Source organism: Gossypium hirsutum, chromosome A08 (assembly GCF_007990345.1).
Source record: "Gossypium hirsutum isolate 1008001.06 chromosome A08, Gossypium_hirsutum_v2.1, whole genome shotgun sequence".
Classification (NCBI taxonomy): Eukaryota; Viridiplantae; Streptophyta; class Magnoliopsida; order Malvales; family Malvaceae; genus Gossypium; species Gossypium hirsutum.
The window spans coordinates 4,507,257-4,525,604 of NC_053431.1; the positions used below are offsets into that span (position 1 = coordinate 4,507,257).

At 35.0% G+C, this 18,348-nt stretch overlaps 1 protein-coding gene across 1 annotated transcript; it reads left to right on the forward strand.

The window, feature by feature from the left end:
* The first annotated feature begins 381 nt into the window (after window positions 1-381).
* Window positions 382-11,646, forward strand: LOC107930496 (paladin). Its single transcript, XM_016862162.2, has 19 exons — window positions 382-1,119; window positions 1,652-1,780; window positions 2,454-2,525; window positions 2,647-2,717; window positions 2,835-2,934; window positions 3,027-3,125; window positions 3,766-3,892; window positions 5,063-5,196; window positions 5,274-5,333; window positions 5,535-5,770; window positions 6,496-6,925; window positions 7,287-7,610; window positions 7,730-8,332; window positions 8,462-8,635; window positions 8,939-9,166; window positions 9,259-9,542; window positions 10,115-10,399; window positions 10,762-10,884; window positions 11,183-11,646. The coding sequence occupies exons 1-19, from the start codon at window positions 970-972 to the stop codon at window positions 11,313-11,315; spliced, it is 3,762 nt and encodes a 1,253-aa protein (XP_016717651.1). The 5' UTR covers window positions 382-969; the 3' UTR covers window positions 11,316-11,646.
* The last annotated feature ends 6,702 nt before the right edge of the window (window positions 11,647-18,348 follow it).

Genomic DNA, 18,348 nt, shown 5'->3' on the forward strand with positions numbered 1-18,348 from the left:
TGTAATATATAACAAAAATCACAAATAATCTAATATTTGTGACGATTTTTGTTGGTGACACTGATAAAATAACTATTCATGATTTATTAAATAGTCATTATTATTATTAGTCATTATTATGATTTAATCCATATATAACTAGTATTTCATTTTAAAAATAAATTATTTTAATTTAAAAAAGTAGGAGATTTGAGGCTTAATTGATAATTTATTTTTGATTTAAAATTTAATTGAATTTTGCTTTCTATTAAGTTTTATGAAATTATTTTAATTTTTTTAATGTCAACCCATTATTATATTATATTGTGGTAATTAGATCTAAAAACATACCATCTGCCATCGTAATTATATATAAAAAAAAGGTTTGCCTTTGTCTGTCTTATTTTTGTGGTGTTGTTAACTTGAGTGGACCAATGAAATTTTCCATTTTTTCTCTTCAATATCTCTTTAGCTTCAATCCTTTCCTTTCCTTCCATTTTCCCTTCTCTCAATCTCATTTCACAAAGTAAAAGACCCTTTTATTTTTATTTTTTGTCTTTTCTTTTTCTGTCATTGGTTCCTTAGGAAAAGGGTCAAGTTCCAATCCTCTAAAGGATTGAAATTGAAGGTGAGTTTTGTTTGTTCCACTTTCTCTCAATCCCTTTTCATGGCATTGTCTCCACTATTTGTTTTCCGGCATTGGTTTCCTTAGAATTGTCAAGAACAAAGGTTTAGTTGGAATCTTGGGAGGGATTAATGTGAAATTCATTCCTTTTGCATTGACTTCTCAAGGTAAAAATCTGTATCTTCCTTTATTTTCTGGCATTGGGTTCCTTAGAATCTTGAATTTTATTCTCTTTGCATTGAATTTTCAAGGGAAAAAGTGTATTTTTCCTTTATTTTCTGGAATTGGGTTCCTTAGAATTTTGAGAGAAAAACAAAGGTTTAGTTTGAATCTTGAGGAGAATTGAAGTGTGTTTGCATGAGAAGATGTCGATACCAAAGGAGTTAGAACAAGTGATGAAACTAAGAGGGGGTTCGGTGTTGGGTAAAAAGACCATTCTCAAGAGCGACCATTTCCCTGGATGCCAAAACAAGCGATTATCTCCCCAGATCGATGGTGCTCCTAATTACCGTCAGGTTCTTCACCTTAATTCTTCTGTTATTTGTTTTCCCCTTCTAGAGAGTTCTTATGCTACGGATATATATTCATATACATACATATGTATATATGTGTCTACGGGCTTAATAGGAATTGGCATCTAATTGGAATTCTTGCCTTTTCTGCTGGATTTTTTTCATTGCCCTTTGCTATTATCTGTTTATTTACTGCTTTCTTGGATATCCTATCTATAAAAATGAGGGGCTGCAAGATATATGCTTCACCTCGTTTAGTAATCTAATAAATTATGAGTTATGTTTCACCTCGTTTAGTAATCCAATAGGTGCTATTAAATTTCAAGGTTTACAGTATACTGTGCCCTTAGTTCTTTAACTGTTATTGGTGATATGTGTCTTTAAATTATCGGTTATGATGCAGATGATGGTTTGGTTACGTGATTATCACTTTGAATTGATAACTCTTATTATATGGTACGATCTATATTGTTAAAATTCATGTTCTTTTTTAACCCTTTTTCTTTGCCTTTATATTTTGATCTGCTAATAACAGGCTGATTCATTGCGTGTTCATGGTGTTGCAATTCCAACAATTGTTGGAATACACAATGTTCTTAAGCATATTGGAGCCCAAAAGGGTGGGAAAGCACATGTTCTTTGGATTAATCTTCGGGAGGAACCGGTAAATGATGTCTCATCCGTTGATTACTGTTTTTGGATAAGTGTGTGGACTGTGAAATATAATTGACATTTGGGATACTTTGCTTGACTTATTTTATGAAAATATTTTGAGAATTGGGACAAAAGTAGAAGCTTGATTTTTAGGACTACTTATGATACTGAAGATAAGATAACATGAAGCATAATGTCAAATCAATCACATGGAATGAGAAATGGTGGAAATCGGCTTCATCTAATAAACAATCATTCTCTTTATGCATTTTTTTGACACAAATTGTGATAGATGCTGGGTCAACTAGTAAATTCAAAGTTTTAAGCCATTGGTTATGTAATCTCAAAACAATTGCCTTCAGTCCCTACCAAAAATGATTTTCTTTTTACATATATTTGGTAAATCAACTTGGAACCATAAGGTATCTACTCCATGCTCCCATCCTTAAAATACAAAAGGAAAAAATTTTCTTTGCCAGTAGAAAAACATATATTGATGCTTGTTTGTTATGTTGTTGGTGATGATAAAATAGAAATGTAATACATGCATTCATTATTCATTAGAAACCCATGATACTTGATTGTGGTGTGCCTGTTGTTTTACATAAGATATTTAATGAGTTTTTTTTCTTTTCTAATTTTCTTAGTCTAATATTTACATATATATCCTTTATGCTTAATAGGTTGTGTATATTAATGGACGGCCCTTTGTTTTACGTGATGTGGAAAGGCCTTTCTCCAACCTTGAATATACGGTATGTTAGCTTTGTGAAGAGTATTTGTTAGAAATTATGACTTCAAATTATTAACTGCGCATGTGCAAGATAAGGGCCTTTTTGTTTATTGTTAACTTGATTATAGCCTTATATTGTATAGGGAATCAATAGGGACAGAGTTGAGCAAATGGAAGCTCGATTAAAGGAAGATATCCTGTTGGAAGCTGCTAGGTATGTCCTTTGGTTGCACAATTTCTTTATCATTTGTAAATGTTTGTTTGCTGTCTTTACAAATGATTGCCCTACCTTGCATGATAGCAAATTTTATTTGGAATTATGACATAGCAGATATGGAAATAAGATCCTTGTCACTGATGAACTGCCAGATGGTCAGATGGTGGACCAGTGGGAACGAGTATCCTGTGATTCTGTGAAGACACCTTTGGAGGTATAAGTTTTGAAAAATAAGAAAATGTGACTGATCTACCAAAGTTTTGACTTATTATCTCAAACTCATTTTTGGGTGTTTCATTGGTTTAGGTTTATGAAGAATTGCAAGTCGAAGGGTACTTGGTTGACTATGAGCGTGTGCCTATAACAGATGAAAAGTCACCAAAGGAGCTGGATTTTGATATTGTGGTGAGTTCCATGTTATTAGCCTTATTCTGCTTATTTATTTGAATAATTAATGTCTTTTTTTCTTGAGACACCTTCCCACTTTGTTTCATCCTACTAAATTTCTGCTAATACTTGGACAACTAAATATCAACACCATAGTTTTTCTTCATATATTAATATAACTAAGGGTAATAAGCACATATTTTCTGACCAGTTGAACTTTTTACTGTACATTATGCCCTAGTATAACTTAGTTTTGTTCTGGTAATACGGTTTGACTGCAAATTTTCTTTATTAGCAATATTGGAGGGCTCTTGAGGGATTGAATTTTCTGTCTGTTTTGCTCTTGGGTTGACTGATTGGAAATCAGTGGATGTGGAAATCAGTGGATGCTATTTATCTCTTTTTAGCTTAGTGACTTAAATGAAATCACGTTGAACTGCTGAAAAAGGATTCGTATAGCTAAATAAATTTTTAGCTAAAAGAGTATAATAAAAGGTAGAAGCTTACTAATTTATGTGTTTTTACATGATGTCATGGTGACTCAAAATTTTGGTTTTTAAAGAAGTATAATAAAAGGAGAAGCTTATCAATTGACATCTGAAAATTGCACTGTGCTAATAATATATTACATTATCTCTTTCTTCCTTTCTGAGTCCAGGTTAATAAAATTTCTCAAGCTGACATAAGCACAGAGGTTGTTTTTAATTGTCAAATGGGACGAGGAAGAACAACTACTGGCATGGTGATTGCTACTTTGGCTTATCTCAACAGAATTGGAGCGTCTGGTAGTGTTGTCTCTTTATTTATGTAATTTTAACTCAAACAAGCTACACATTTTCCTTCTATTTATGCCACTTCTTGTAACTTTTATGATTGAAATTGTTTAGGCATTGGAACAATGAAGGGGATTCCTCATCTTTCTCATTTTGCAATGAATCAAATCAAACCATAGTGTAATTTGGCCTTGAATTTGTACAGAGACAGTAAAGCTTTCAAGAGAGTTTTACAAGAGAGTTATCTGATTCCCCCTTTTTCTTGTATAAGATATGTTAACTCCCTAATTTAGTCAATGGTAGCATGCTTCCTTGAGAACAGTTGTTGAGTCCTCTCCTCAGAACAAGATTCACTCTCATCCTGTATTAGATTGCATGCTTTTTAACAGTTTATCACTAGTAGATATATTTGATCCTTAGTGGTACTGAGTTGAATAGTTGCTGCATGCAAGAGAATCCTCATGCATTTGAAAAGGTATAAAAATTGCCGAGATAGAGTAAAGGACCTCTGACAATTTATGAACTTGAATGGACTTGTTATATAGCTATGTGTCCTCTTATCATTTTTCTCCTAAGTACCTTGTGGACATTATATATTATCTATTACGAAGCAAAACTTGTTTGTTTTATTTCAAGGATGATGATTTCTACTCCTGCTTTTAAGCTCTTTGGGATTTTCTTCTTTGAAAGGTTACCATTATTAGGAGTTAAGGGTGAGGCTGAGTGTGTAGGAGCCATTTAGGAACTATAGTAACATAGAGAGAAAAGCTTGTCATGGATTACTTTGGTAATGGTTGTCTTTGAAAAGAAGAAAAACTTTATGAACTATAGCTATCTTCTCCTCTGTATAATTGTCTAGCAAGAATCAAGTTGCATCCTAAATTAAAGAGTCTAGAATGAAGCAGCGACAGTGGGACACAGAATCCTTTAAATTAAATTTGTGGAGAAAGAAAACCATGCATGGTGATGGTCCTCCAGATTATAAAAAATATACTAGGAACCTCCTTTTAAGTTCAAAACTTGGTTTGCATCAAATTTGTTATTTGTTATATTCATTAAACTGTTTTTAGATTGCCTTCAATATTATTTAATTTATATTTACTTCATACATATAAAATAAATGTATAACTGCATGTAATGTAACTTATTATGATTTCTAAGTTATTATATCTAATGATTTAGGCATTCCAAGGAATGACTCAATAGGGAGAGTTTCTGACTATGCTTCTAATGTCACTGACAATCTGCCCAATTCTGAGGATGCAATTCGTAGAGGAGAATATGCAGTCATAAGAAGCCTGATTCGCGTCCTAGAGGTATTATACTATTACTTGGTTGGTTCTTTGACATCTGCTTTGGTCATTTTTCTTATAAAATAGTGGCATTCCTTTAGGGTGGTGTTGAAGGGAAAAGGCAAGTGGACAAGGTCATTGACAAATGCGCGTCCATGCAGGTATGGCTTTCTAAGTATCCATATTTTTTCAGGCTTGTTCTAAGCGTAAAGTCTGGTTTGAAATAAAAATGCTGCTGAGTAGACGATTGCCATAATTCCTTGTTGATATTTTATCGTCTTTATCTACAAGGCCTATTAAGTTTTATCATTGGTGAATACTGGATACTACCCACTGATGTGTCGCTTTAAATGCTAATACAGAACTTAAGAGAAGCAATTGCCACTTATCGCAATAGTATCCTTCGTCAGCCAGATGAGATGAAGAGGGAAGCAGCACTTTCGTTTTTTGTGGAGTACTTGGAGAGATATTACTTTCTAATATGCTTTGCTGTATACATCCACTCAGAGAGGGCAGCTCTCCGTTCTATTTCCTCTGGTAATACAAGTTTTGCTGACTGGATGAAGGCAAGGCCAGAGCTATATAGCATTATTCGCAGGTAAAGATATGAATGGAAGTGTTATAAGAAGTTTCCTCTTTTAATTTCAGGAACTTAAGCTGAAGCATTTGAGATACTGACTTTACACTTATAGAAGCAGTATAGATACTTGTATCACTTATTTAATAATATTTATAGGTGTCATGTGGTGTGTCAAATAAGGCAGACATTTTGAGAGCTGTGATTATGAATTGACTAATAGTAATTTGTCAGCGGTGCTGAACTGCCTGGAATCCGAATCTTGGCTTGTTTATGTGATCAATTCTTAGCATTTAGTTATGATGATCATATATAACATTATCAATATTGGGTTGGTTGCCTCTAATAGTTCATGTCCTTGCCTTCTAATGCTTGGTTGGGGCTCAAGTGCACTAGAGCCTGCTGAATAGATGTTGTTTGCAAGTTAAACTTGCAAGACTGATTCTAATTTAGCCATTTGGTGTAGTTGATATGGATTAGCGAGCAACAAGTTGTTTCACACCAACCCCATTTTTTTTTCTCTTAAGTTTCTTTTAGAAAATTGTTTAGTAAAGAAAGGGAAGGGGAATGCATTTATAGCAACTCAATATGCATATGAATTTATGTTGGGCTGCATAGTTAAAGTTCTTTTTCTCACCCTAAGTTGATGCTAAAATTATTGTTAAATAATTTTTAAAAGAAAACCATCCCAGATTCAGGACTTTTTTTTTTTGGTGCATGCATTACTTTACAATGTATTATTTCAGGTTGCTTCGGAGGGATCCAATGGGTGCACTTGGATATGCAAGTCTGAAGCCATCTTTGACAAAGAGTGTTGAATCTGCTGATCGTCGCCCTCATGAAGTGGGTTTAGTTGCTGCTATGAGGAGCGGAGAGGTTCTTGGCAGCCAGACTGTCCTAAAAAGTGACCACTGTCCTGGTTGTCAAAATGTAAGCTTACCAGAGAGAGTAGAGGGTGCTCCTAACTTCAGAGAGGTTCCTGGGTTTCCTGTTTTTGGAGTCGCAAATCCAACTATCGATGGAATTCGATCTGTCCTTCAAAGGATTGGCAGCTCCAAAGGTGGTCGTCCAGTTTTTTGGCACAATATGCGGGAAGAACCTGTCGTTTACATTAATGGAAAGCCATTTGTTCTCCGTGAGGTTGAAAGACCCTACAAAAACATGTTGGAGTACTCGGTAAATTATTTTACTTCTTGTTATCTGTAAAAAATTGTTGAGGATCTGTGTGGTGGAGCTTTGGGCACAGAAGGGTCTCCAGTTGAGGTGTTTCCCTTCATTGTAGTATGAGTTCTGCTTACAGTAGCATCATTACTGGTTCTTTGGTCATTGCCATAATATTTATGTGTTCATGCTGAGTGCAGTCATTTGATTGGTAAATGGTTTAAACATTTATACTTGTGCCTAAAATTAACATGGGTCTTTTGAAAAGAGTACCTGCTTTGATTTATGCAAATTGTTTTTGAATCCCTTCTGCCCCATTCACTTGGGAAGCAAAGGGCTGATTGGTACTGGAATCTAAATCGATCTTGGCATTCAGGGAATTGATCGTGAAAGAGTGGAGAGAATGGAAGCGCGGTTGAAGGAAGATATCCTGCGAGAAGCTGAAAGCTATGAGGGTGCTATAATGGTCATTCATGAAACAAAGGATGGTCAAATATTTGATGCTTGGGAACATGTCAACTCTGATTCTATACAAACTCCACTAGAAGTTTTTAAAAGCTTAGAGGGTGATGGTTTTCCCATTAAATATGCTCGTGTGCCCATTACTGATGGGAAAGCTCCCAAAAGTTCCGACTTTGATAGACTAGCTGCAAACATTGCTTCTGCTTCAAAGGATACTGCTTTTGTGTTCAATTGCCAGGTATTTCTTTTTCAAAATGTCTTCATGTGCTATATGAGTTTGTATATGCTTATAAAGTTTTTCATTTTGCTCTTTTTCCTGCTCTCACCTAAATGTGATTGTTCCCTTTCTTTTCATAGATGGGCAGAGGGAGGACAACAACTGGTACTGTTATAGCTTGCCTTGTGAAGCTCCGTATTGATTATGGGAGACCAATTAAAGTTCTGCCTGGTGATGTTAACCATGAACAGGCAGATGGGAGCTCCTCTAGTGGTGAAGAAAGTGGAAGTGATGCAACTAGATTGACTTCTAGCACTGTTAAAGTGAGAACTAAAAATGAGCAAGGCCGTGCATTTGGCATTGATGATATCCTACTTTTGTGGAAGATAACGAGATTATTTGAAAATGGGGTGGAGTGCCGTGAGGTCCTAGATGCTATTATTGATAGATGTTCAGCACTGCAGAACATACGGCAAGCAGTTCTGCACTATAGGAAGGTGTTCAACCAACAGCATATTGAGCCAAGGGTGAGGAGAGTAGCTCTGAACCGTGGAGCCGAGTACTTGGAGCGGTACTTTCGCTTAATTGCTTTTGCTGCATATCTTGGCAGTGAAGCATTTGACAGTTTTTGCGGACAAGGAGAATGTAAGATGTCATTTAAGAATTGGTTGCATCAGAGACCAGAGGTTCAAGCAATGAAATGGAGTATAAGATTAAGGCCTGGGCGATTTTTCACCGTTCCTGTAAATCTTCCTCTCTGGCTAGAATCAAGTGAAAGGCTTAATCAATACAATATTCCTAAGATTGCTACATTTTAATGTTCTTATACTTTGTTTTGAACTTGTTTAACTACTTTTGGTTTTCAAATGCAGGAGGAGTTAAGAGCACCACATGAACTGCAACATGGAGATGCTGTTATGGAAGCCATTGTAAAGACACGGAATGGTTCTGTTTTGGGAAAAGGCTCTATAATTAAAATGTACTTCTTTCCTGGTCAGAGAACTTCCAGCCACATCCAAATACATGGTGCACCACATGTCTTTAAGGTTTGCTCAAAAGAAAAATAACTTTCTTCAGAAGTATTTAGTATTCTCCTATTTGTTTTAGAAGTTATTTTTTCCTGGTTAAATTTATCTGCTGCATTACAGTAAATCATGTATCCATATTACCTTTTTCAAGAGTCCATTCCATTCCCTCCATGTTAGTTTAGTTCAGTGCCTTACATCCTATCTTAAATCTCTAGGTGTCAAACTTAGACAACAAGCATACATCTTCTTGGTCTTAGGTTATATAAAATGATTAAACATTTGCAAACCCTTGTATTAAATCCTTCGAACCTGTATGTTCAGGTGGATGGATACCCTGTTTATAGCATGGCAACTCCAACAATTACTGGTGCCAAAGAGATGCTAGCATTTCTAGGTGCCAGGTCCATTGCAGGAGTTGCCGGTCAGAAAGTGGTGGTAACTGATCTTAGAGAAGAAGCAGTTGTGTACATTAATGGCACGCCATTTGTACTGAGGGAGTTAAATAAGCCTGTTAATACCCTAAAGCATGTCGGAATTACTGGACCTGTGGTATGTCACCTTAACACCTATTTTACTTTTTGTGGCAAGTTCTTTAGCACCATTTCTTCAGCCAACTTCTTGCATTGTGAAAAATTATGTAGGTGGAACACATGGAGGCACGGCTAAAGGAAGATATATTGTCAGAGGTTAGACAGTCCGGTGGTCGAATGCTTTTACATCGTGAAGAATTTAGTCCATCATCAAATCAGTCCAGTGTTGTGGGATACTGGGAAAACATTTTTACTGATGATGTGAAAACAGCTGCTGAACTATATGCTGCTCTAAAAGATGAGGGGTATAATATAGAATATAGGAGGATTCCATTAACTAGAGAGAGGGAGGCTTTAGCTTCTGATGTGGATGAAATCCAGAACTGTCAAGATGAGTAAGTATTTGTATGCCTAGCTAGTGCTTTGTTCATCAGTCTATTGAAGTTCTTCCTACAAAGTTTTTGTTGCATCTGATTCCACCTGCATCTATTCACACATGCTTGCACAAGTAACATAGTTTTAGCTCAGGATATTATGTATTAATGGCTTCTTAGGTGAATAATGTGTTGTGGCTGGTTTTATGGTTATTTTCGGAAATTTGCAGCACAGATTAAAATTTGTCTATATGAAAAGATATCCTTTATGTTCTTTTCCTGTTGGGGGAGAACGGCAATTAAAACTGAACTGCCACAATTGGAAAAGCCCTCATCATTTGTAGTTTTGGAAAAGCCAACAGCATCTATTAAGGATTGTTCTTTTTCCAAAACTGCATTTAGTGATATGAGGACCATTTTAGTCATTATGATACCAAGAATTTGAAGAAGTATTTTCTCTTGTGATTGCTCAGGGGGACTTTGAGGTAAATATATACTTAAGTTTTTGACCCAAAAAGGATCTGTGATTGTAGATTTAAATGGTTCCTTGAAATTAAATCATTGTTTTGAAGCTGCAATTATGTGCTCTACAGCTCCTCAGGGTGTTACCTTTATGTATCACACACTGGATTTGGAGGAGTTGCATACGCAATGGCAATCATTTGCTGCAGACTTGATGCAGAGGTGAACTTTGGAACATCCAATGCACAATCATTGGGTGATGCACATCTACATTCTACATCTGAAGAAAACTTGCCATCCTGGACTTCTGAAGAAAAAGCACGAAGGATGGGTGATTACCGTGACATTCTAAGCCTTACAAGAGTTCTCATGCATGGTCCCAAAAGCAAAGCAAATGTTGATACTATTATTGAAAGGTATATCTCATTTCCTTTTTCCCTTTTCCCCCTTTATTTAGATATTAAAGAATCAGAATGAAGTTTATCTTCTCACTCTTTTACTATACCAGCAATATGTATAATCAGATTCGTGATTCAGGTGGTCCAGAGAACAAAATGATGGATAACTGTACTGAGTTTATTTCTTCATTTTCTTTTCTTTCTGGACTCAGTTGAACGTGCCCACCTTTCACTTATTTAATTTTTTTCATTCAAAGCATTTATTTTGTTTCATATTTTAGGCAACCAGTTTTTTATCCCTGCCCTTTGCCATTTAACATTCCAGTTATCGGCTTTTTAACCCTTAAATGGTGCTGAGTTTGTTCTGTTTTTTTGTGAAGGTGTGCTGGTGCAGGGCATTTACGAGATGATATCCTCCATTATAGTAAGGAACTGGAGAAGGTGCCAAGCAACGATGATGAGAACCGAGCATACATTATGGATATGGGCGTTAAGGCTATGAGGTTAGTTATTACATAGTTGCATCTAGAGCAAACTACAATTTTACTGCCTCAATCAAGTAGCATGTCAATTAGTGTTTGTGTATTGATTGATGGGTTCAACTTGAACTTCAAAGCCATGCTCCTGCATTTAGTCAGTTTTCATTGCTAATGAAACTCAATTTTCTCTCTTTTTTTCCTCCTTTCATGGTTTGATAATCTAGTGTGCCTGATCGGGGTTAGGTTGTTGATACTATGAATCGAAACATACCAGGGTTTGCATTTCATGATCCTTGAACTTTTGTATTTGTTTATTTTGCAGGCGTTATTTCTTCCTCATCACGTTCCGATCTTACCTATACAGTACATCTCCAATTAAGATGAAATTCACAACTTGGATGGATGCAAGGCCTGAATTAGGACATCTCTGTAATAATCTTAGAATTGATAAATAGTTTGACAGATTATAATCGCCTTTAAAATTCAAATGTATGTAATGTATGTAAGTATTTATGTATGATGTATAGGTCTCAATGCCTGTTCATAGCTTATCCATTAATGATTGATTGCTATACACATATAGAGAAGGGTTTGTTATACTTTAGAAGCCTTTCCTTTGGAGCTTCGCCAGGTTGAAAATTCGTAGGATCATAAGCAAAAAACGCAAGTAGCAAGTTAACCCAAATATATTATATTAAGAGTTTTGTTTTCAAGTTTATAGAATTGTACTATTATACTACAAGTATATCAAAATATCAATTGTAATGTTTGTTTTCTTTCTTTCCATTTTGCTTTTTCTCTCATTTGATTTTGTCTAGAAAGTGTTCATACATGTATAGGCCTTAACACTGCCAATTTAATACTTCTCATTGCTTGTTTAGGTATTTTAGCTTTGATGGGTTTTACTGGATTTATGAAAAACTTTAGTGATTAGTTAAAACAATTTTCTTTTTGGTTCGAGTGGCATAAGATTTGTGTTCAACACATTAATTAGGGGTTGATGAATTTAATTGTTTTTGTTTGTTTATTAAGTTAAATAAATGAATATGAGCAAGATTTTTTTAAGATTCTTTTTTAATTTATTTATGTTTATGGATATGTTTGTTTTAAAGCTCGTATAATGAACCATTCAAAGCTTATTTGGTATTCTTTTATTGTTCAGTTATTAATTATGATCACTCAATTATGAATCAAACCAAAAAAATTAGAGGTAACAAAATAGGCTTGAGCATAGTAGCCTGCTCATGTTGATCTGAGCTTTATAAAATCCAAGCCCAATAGAACTTCAGCTGAGAAAACTTGAGTTCGTAACAAGATTTGAGCTCGATGCTGATTTAGCTTGAGCTTGAGATAAATTTAACCCAAAATATGAAAAAGTCTGAATTTATAACTGAACAATCATAATAGAACTTATTAATAAATAAAATTTTATGTTATTACTTAAAATGTATTCATAAGTAGTGCATATAAGGAACTATGAAGTAGAGAATACAGATTGATGGACTCTATTTTCTATAATATGTTGGTTGCTTTGGAAAGACCGAAACTCATTTGTTTTTTCTAACCACCATAGTTGTCTTTATGCTATTGTGACTACAGGTTATTCTTGGGCAAGGAGTTATATAGAATTTGACTCGAGACTATTTCAGCCAAGCCCTATATGCACATTGTTACATTAGTCTCGCTCGGATAGAGGTTGGATAAAACTTAATATGGATGGTGCAGTTTCAACCACCAATCTTTAACTGGTTGGGTGGTTTCTTGATGACTTTTTGGTAAGGATTCTGTCTTTAAAGTAAAACCAAAGGCAGCATTGAAAGGTCTAATCATAACCTAAAATAAGGGGTTTAGACAAATAGAGGTTGAATGTAATAACGCACTACTGATGGAGTTACTTCTAGCTAATGGGGGAGAAAATAGCAGCTTGGTTGAGTTACGTTTGTTGCATCAAATTCTAATAAGGAGGTGGAGAGTGAGAATCCATCATATTCCAAGAATTCATAATGAAGTGGCCGATCATATGGCTAAATGTTATATTCCTGGAGTCCCAAGTTTGCGAGTATACGACGAACTCCCGGATTCAGTGAAAAGTTTGCTATTAGCCGATTTAACTCGATCAATGCTGGATTAAAATGTAACTAATTGGTGTCTCGATTAATGCTGTTGTTTTCTACCAAAAAAAATTATAGTTTATATATCTATACTATTTAATAGTTTGATTGAATTGAGGACTTGACCTGGTAATATTGATGCTATGTTCGACATTGCAAACAACTATTTTTAGATTTGTTTACCGGTTCTTATTTATTATCAAGAATTGAAAGTTGTATCACTGATGAGATGAATGCTACTCTTAATGCTGAGGAGATTCTCCAAACGGTCTACGGCATAAGCCCAACGAAAGCATCATGTATTAAAGGATTCCCAACACTTTTTTGTCAGAAATTTTTTGGCACATTGTGGGAGTGGATGTTGGTTAGTACTATCTTGGTGTCTTAAATAAGGTTATAGAGGCTAACTGTATTAATAAGACGAATATTGTGTTTATTCCTTAAAAGCCAAGTCGTAAAAACATGATACATTTTCATGTTATTAATCTTTGCTAGTATGAAATTATTTAAAAAGTTATTTTGAATCGGTTCCAAATAGTTTTGGATAAGTGCATTGATGCAGTTGAGAGTGCTTTTGCGTCTGGAAGATAAATATCAGACAATAAGTGACATTTCCTTGAAGAAATGCTTGGTCGGTTGGGTCTTAACTAAGGTGAATTGAGTTGATTATGCCAAATAGAGGGTTTAGACAAGGTGATCCTTTAAGCCCATATTTGTTTCTGATTTGTTGTGAAGGTTTTTCATCCTGGTTGAAGCTTGCCAAGGATGAGAGGTCTGTAAAGGAAACTCGGATTTGTAGAGGACGGTCGGGGTTAACTCATTTATTTTTTTGCAGATGATAACATTACTTTTGGAGAGGCTTCGATTACGGGGTGACAGTGATTAAATCTATCATTCACATGTATGAATTGCATTTGGGTCAGAAAGTGATTTTTGATGTCGAAATTTTCTTTAATTCCAATGTAGCTGAAAGTTGCTGTGACCAGATTGTTCAATTGTTTGGGGTGCTAAGAACTTTGAATATCGAACGATATTTAAGGCTCCCTACGATGGTTGGGATGAATAAGAGGGCTGCATTTCAAGGTCTAAAAAAACTTTGAGGGTGGGTAGATAGTTGGAGTTCGAGGATGCTCTTGCATGGTGAGAAGGAAGTTCTATCAAGTTTATCTTACAGTCGCTACCGACTTATACTATGCCCTGCTTTTTATTATCGAAAATGCTTTGTAACGAATTGGAATCCATTATTAGCTAGTACTAGTGGCAAAAATCTCGACAAAAACGTAGTATACATTCGTGCTCGTGGTCGTGCCTTGTGTGGCCAAAGAGAAAGGGGGCCTTGGATTCATAGATTTGGTGAAATTTAGTATTTCTCTATTAGCAAAGCAGGGTTGGAGGCTCATCACCAACCCCCACTCTTTAGTCGGTAGGTTTTTGAAGGCTAAGTATTTTCCACATTGATTTCCTTCGGCCCGAGTTAGGGAGTCATCCTTATGTCGAAAAACATTTGGAGTTCAATGCAGGATTAAAGTGAAGAGTGGGGGATGGTACCTCTCTTTTGATTTGGGAGGATCGCTGGCTATCCGATACTAGTCCCTGTAAAATTTAATCTCCCAGAATTAGTGGCGTCTCTTATGTCTCTGAATTGTTTCTACCTAATAGTAATGCTGACGAGGTCCGAAAGATTCTCTGTGTGCCCATTGCCCATGCTCCCGTTCTCGATATGCTGGTCTGGTAGCCTGATTACTCTAGCTTCTACTCTGTGAGAAGTGGGTACAAATTGCTTGCTTCAGGCTTGGTCTATCACTCCAACCAGGTTCTCGTTGACAAGCCTAAAGGTTTCCATCAACTTTGTATCATAAGTTTGTTCCTACTTTACACAGTTAAAAGTTAAAAAGAATTAAAAAGGATGCCATATGTCCTAGATGCGCCAATGGCAGGGAGACTACAATATGTCATATTGAAGTGTCTATTTGCTGTGGTGATTTGGACTCTGTTGGGGATTCACTAGCCTGCTACATTAGATAACAAGAAGTTGGGAGTTGTTGAATTACATGTTTGAGTATAATGATGCAGCCACTCGACAATTAATCTCAGTTGTGATGGGTGCTATGTTGTGGTCAAGGAACAAATTAGTACATAAGGGGGTTCGTCAAAGTAGTCAGGAGTTAGTTACCTGGTCTAAAGCTCATGGATAATTATTCGCAACCATGATGACTTAGTTATGGGGTCTTACAATATTAGGCATGATATCGTACCTGACCTATTTGACGCCAAAGCTAGGGCAGCGATTCGTGGTCTAAGATTCGCGACTGACATGCGGTTCTCCTACATCGAACTCGAAGGAGATTCCTGTTCGGTTATCAGGAAACTTTCTGGAAAGCAGCTGGACAGATCAAGCATCAGTGCAATTATCGAGGATGGAAAAGCTCTCCCTACATGGTTTGAGCAGTGTATTTTCAAGCTCATCCCGAGAGAAGGGAATCAATCAGCTCATTTAATTTCTAAAGAGGGTTTTGCTTCCACTAGGGATATGTTCTATGTTGGGATTCTTTTACAAAAATAATCTTAAAAAAGTTAATTAATTGCTTAAATAATTTTTTTTTGATAAAATATGAAAATAATCCAAAATCTACAGTAAAAGTTAGTGGAGTTAAAAGTTTGGCGTCATCAACATGCCACATCAACAATATACGTTAAAAAATTAATTTTTTGATGGAGCTATTTAGAATGGCATCACCTGTATAAATATTAAAAAAAATACTGTGATTTTTAAAAGTATAAGGGGAACTTTAACAATTTTACCTTTTTTTGGTGGAACCAAATAAATTAGCAGCATTAGATTTCAAAAAATTAGCTCTTGACACCCTATTTTCCTATTTAAATAGTTAAGGTCAATTTTTTTTTATTTTTTTCCCTTTTACATCAGATTCTTTGAATTGTCTTATTACTTTTTTCTTTCTTTTTAAGTTTATATTTATTTACTTTTTTAAAGTTTTTTATTTGTCCTTATTTGTTTTATTTATTTTTTATTATTGATTTTAAAAAAATTGAAATGTATATTTAAAATGTTTTATAATATATTTTTTTAAAATTTAAATATATATATTTAAAATTATTTTTTAAAATTTTAAATATATATTTAATAATATAAAACATTTAAATATTTTAAAGATATGACCTTTCAAATTTATTATTAGTTTTATAATATTTTAAATTTTAAATATTTTAAATTTGTTTTATAATATTTTAAATATTCTTAATTTTTTTAAATATATTATTTTTAAAGATATGACCTTTCAAATTTATTATTTGTTTTATAATATTTTAAATGTATATTTTAAATATTTTTAAAATTTTAAATATAATTTTTATAAATTATTAATTTTTAAACTAAATTTAAAAATTTAAAAATTAATATTTTATTTGGTGGAGCCATTTAGAATGGCTCCATCACTTTATAATGTACTTTTTTTAATATTTTTTAATATAAAATTTTAATATTTAATATTTTATTTTGGTGGAGCCATTCTTTATGGCTCCACCTATTTCTCTACCATATATAAAATGGTGAAATTGTTGTGTTCAGTAGGAGAGTTCAAAAAATCTATTAAAGATGAATAATGATGTGTTTTTTGTGTATGTTCTTTTTTATGGTGAAATTGTAAAAGGTAATGTTCGTTGTATATTTCAAGGTTGGCAAAGAGTAGGTTTGCGATTCAAAAAAAATGTGAAGCTAGCAAAAATGAAAAAGAAGATCAGTGCGAAAATAGCTATCGTTGTGGAAGGGCGATATCCAAATTATTTTACAAGTTTCTAATCTCTACAGATCCGTTCAAATTTTGTGAGATGCAGCTGTTAGATGATGATAACTTGTGCACTATGATGGAAATATGGTGGTCGATTGAGAGTGAGAACCCCCAACTAGTTGAGTTAGTTGTTGAGTTAGCAGACTTAGAGCCTGTTGAGAATGTTAGTCCAATAAGTCCAATAAGTCAACATCACGAATTTGACTTTGATCTTAATGTTGGATGGAAAGACTAATTAGAATACAAAGGGACATCACATATACCCAAAAATCCTAATTATGGTGGGAGTTAGTATAACAACCCTACCATCGGTCTCCGTCACAAATACATCCGGAGGTGATAATAAGCATAGAGGCAAATGTCAGAGAAATAACCATTAATGGTAAAGGTTATGATCAAGACGTTGAAGATTTTAGTGACCCCGATGTTGATAAGGTTTCGAACGATATCGATGATGAAGGTCCGGAAGAGGTTAAAGATGTTTACGGCCTTGCATTTAGTAATCTGAGTCATGGCATTATTTTACGAAATGAACCTAGGGCGACATGTTGAACGTAGATCTAGATGTAGCACATGCATCTGAGTTCCCTGAATATGTTGATATAGTACCTGCTCATAGATTGGCGTCAAATTCACAGTTCGAGGAGTTGTTCGTTGGGCAATAGTTCGAGAACAAGACGGACTATGTGTTTGCCATCAAACAATACAGCATGAAGTTGTCGATTGATTACAAGGCTGCCAAATCTACACCAACATTATATGTTGGGAAATGTTGGAGTGCCGGCGATGAGTGTGGTTGGCGAGTTTGAGTTGCATTTATACAGAGGACTCAACAGTGGCAAATACGAAAATTAGAAGGGCATCATACATGTACTGTCGCACGTATGTCTCAAAACCACCAGAAATTAGATGCCAAAAATATTTACAATTGCATCATGCCACTAGTGAAATATAGCCTAATCATTCCTATGTCGACATTGATTGCAGATATGCAAGCTTGATTTCAGTACAAAGTGTCGTACAGGAAAGCATGGTGGGTGAAACAAATGGCCATACAACAATTGTACAGCGACTAGGATGAGTCATATAATAAACTTCAGGGTTGGATTTCAGTCATGATGGAGTACATCCCATGAACTATCATGGACTTGCAAAAGTTGCCTTATAAAGGCCTTAATGGACAATTGGAACTGGGGAAAAGAGTTTTCCGTCGACTGTTCTGGACTTTCGATCCATCTGTTAAGGCCTTCTCCCACTGCAAACCGCTAATGCAAGTTGATGGAACATGAGTTTATGAAAAATACACGCAGATACTTTTGATTGTGGTTGCACAAAAAGGTAACGAAAATATACTGTGATCTATTCTGCCATAATGGAGTTGGAGAACTCCGAATCATAGGTATATTTCATTTGGAACTTGTGGAGACATGTTTTCAGGTAATACAAAATTTGCATTATCACTGACAGATCGAAGGGTCTTGTTGTTGTGATTTGGCAATCCGAGGTTCCGTGGAGGTCCGTCTATTGTATTCGTCACATCACTGTCAACTTCCACAATGAGTACAAGAGTA

Bases quoted from the DNA above. Each gene is read 5' to 3' on its own strand.
- LOC107930496 (XM_016862162.2), top strand. From the start codon at position 970: ATGTCGATACCAAAGGAGTTAGAACAAGTGATGAAACTAAGAGGGGGT. The intron at 1,781-2,453 runs GTAAATGATGTC...TATGCTTAATAG, and splicing joins TTAATCTTCGGGAGGAACCG to GTTGTGTATATTAATGGACG. The intron at 9,543-10,114 runs GTAAGTATTTGT...TGTGCTCTACAG, and splicing joins ATCCAGAACTGTCAAGATGA to CTCCTCAGGGTGTTACCTTT.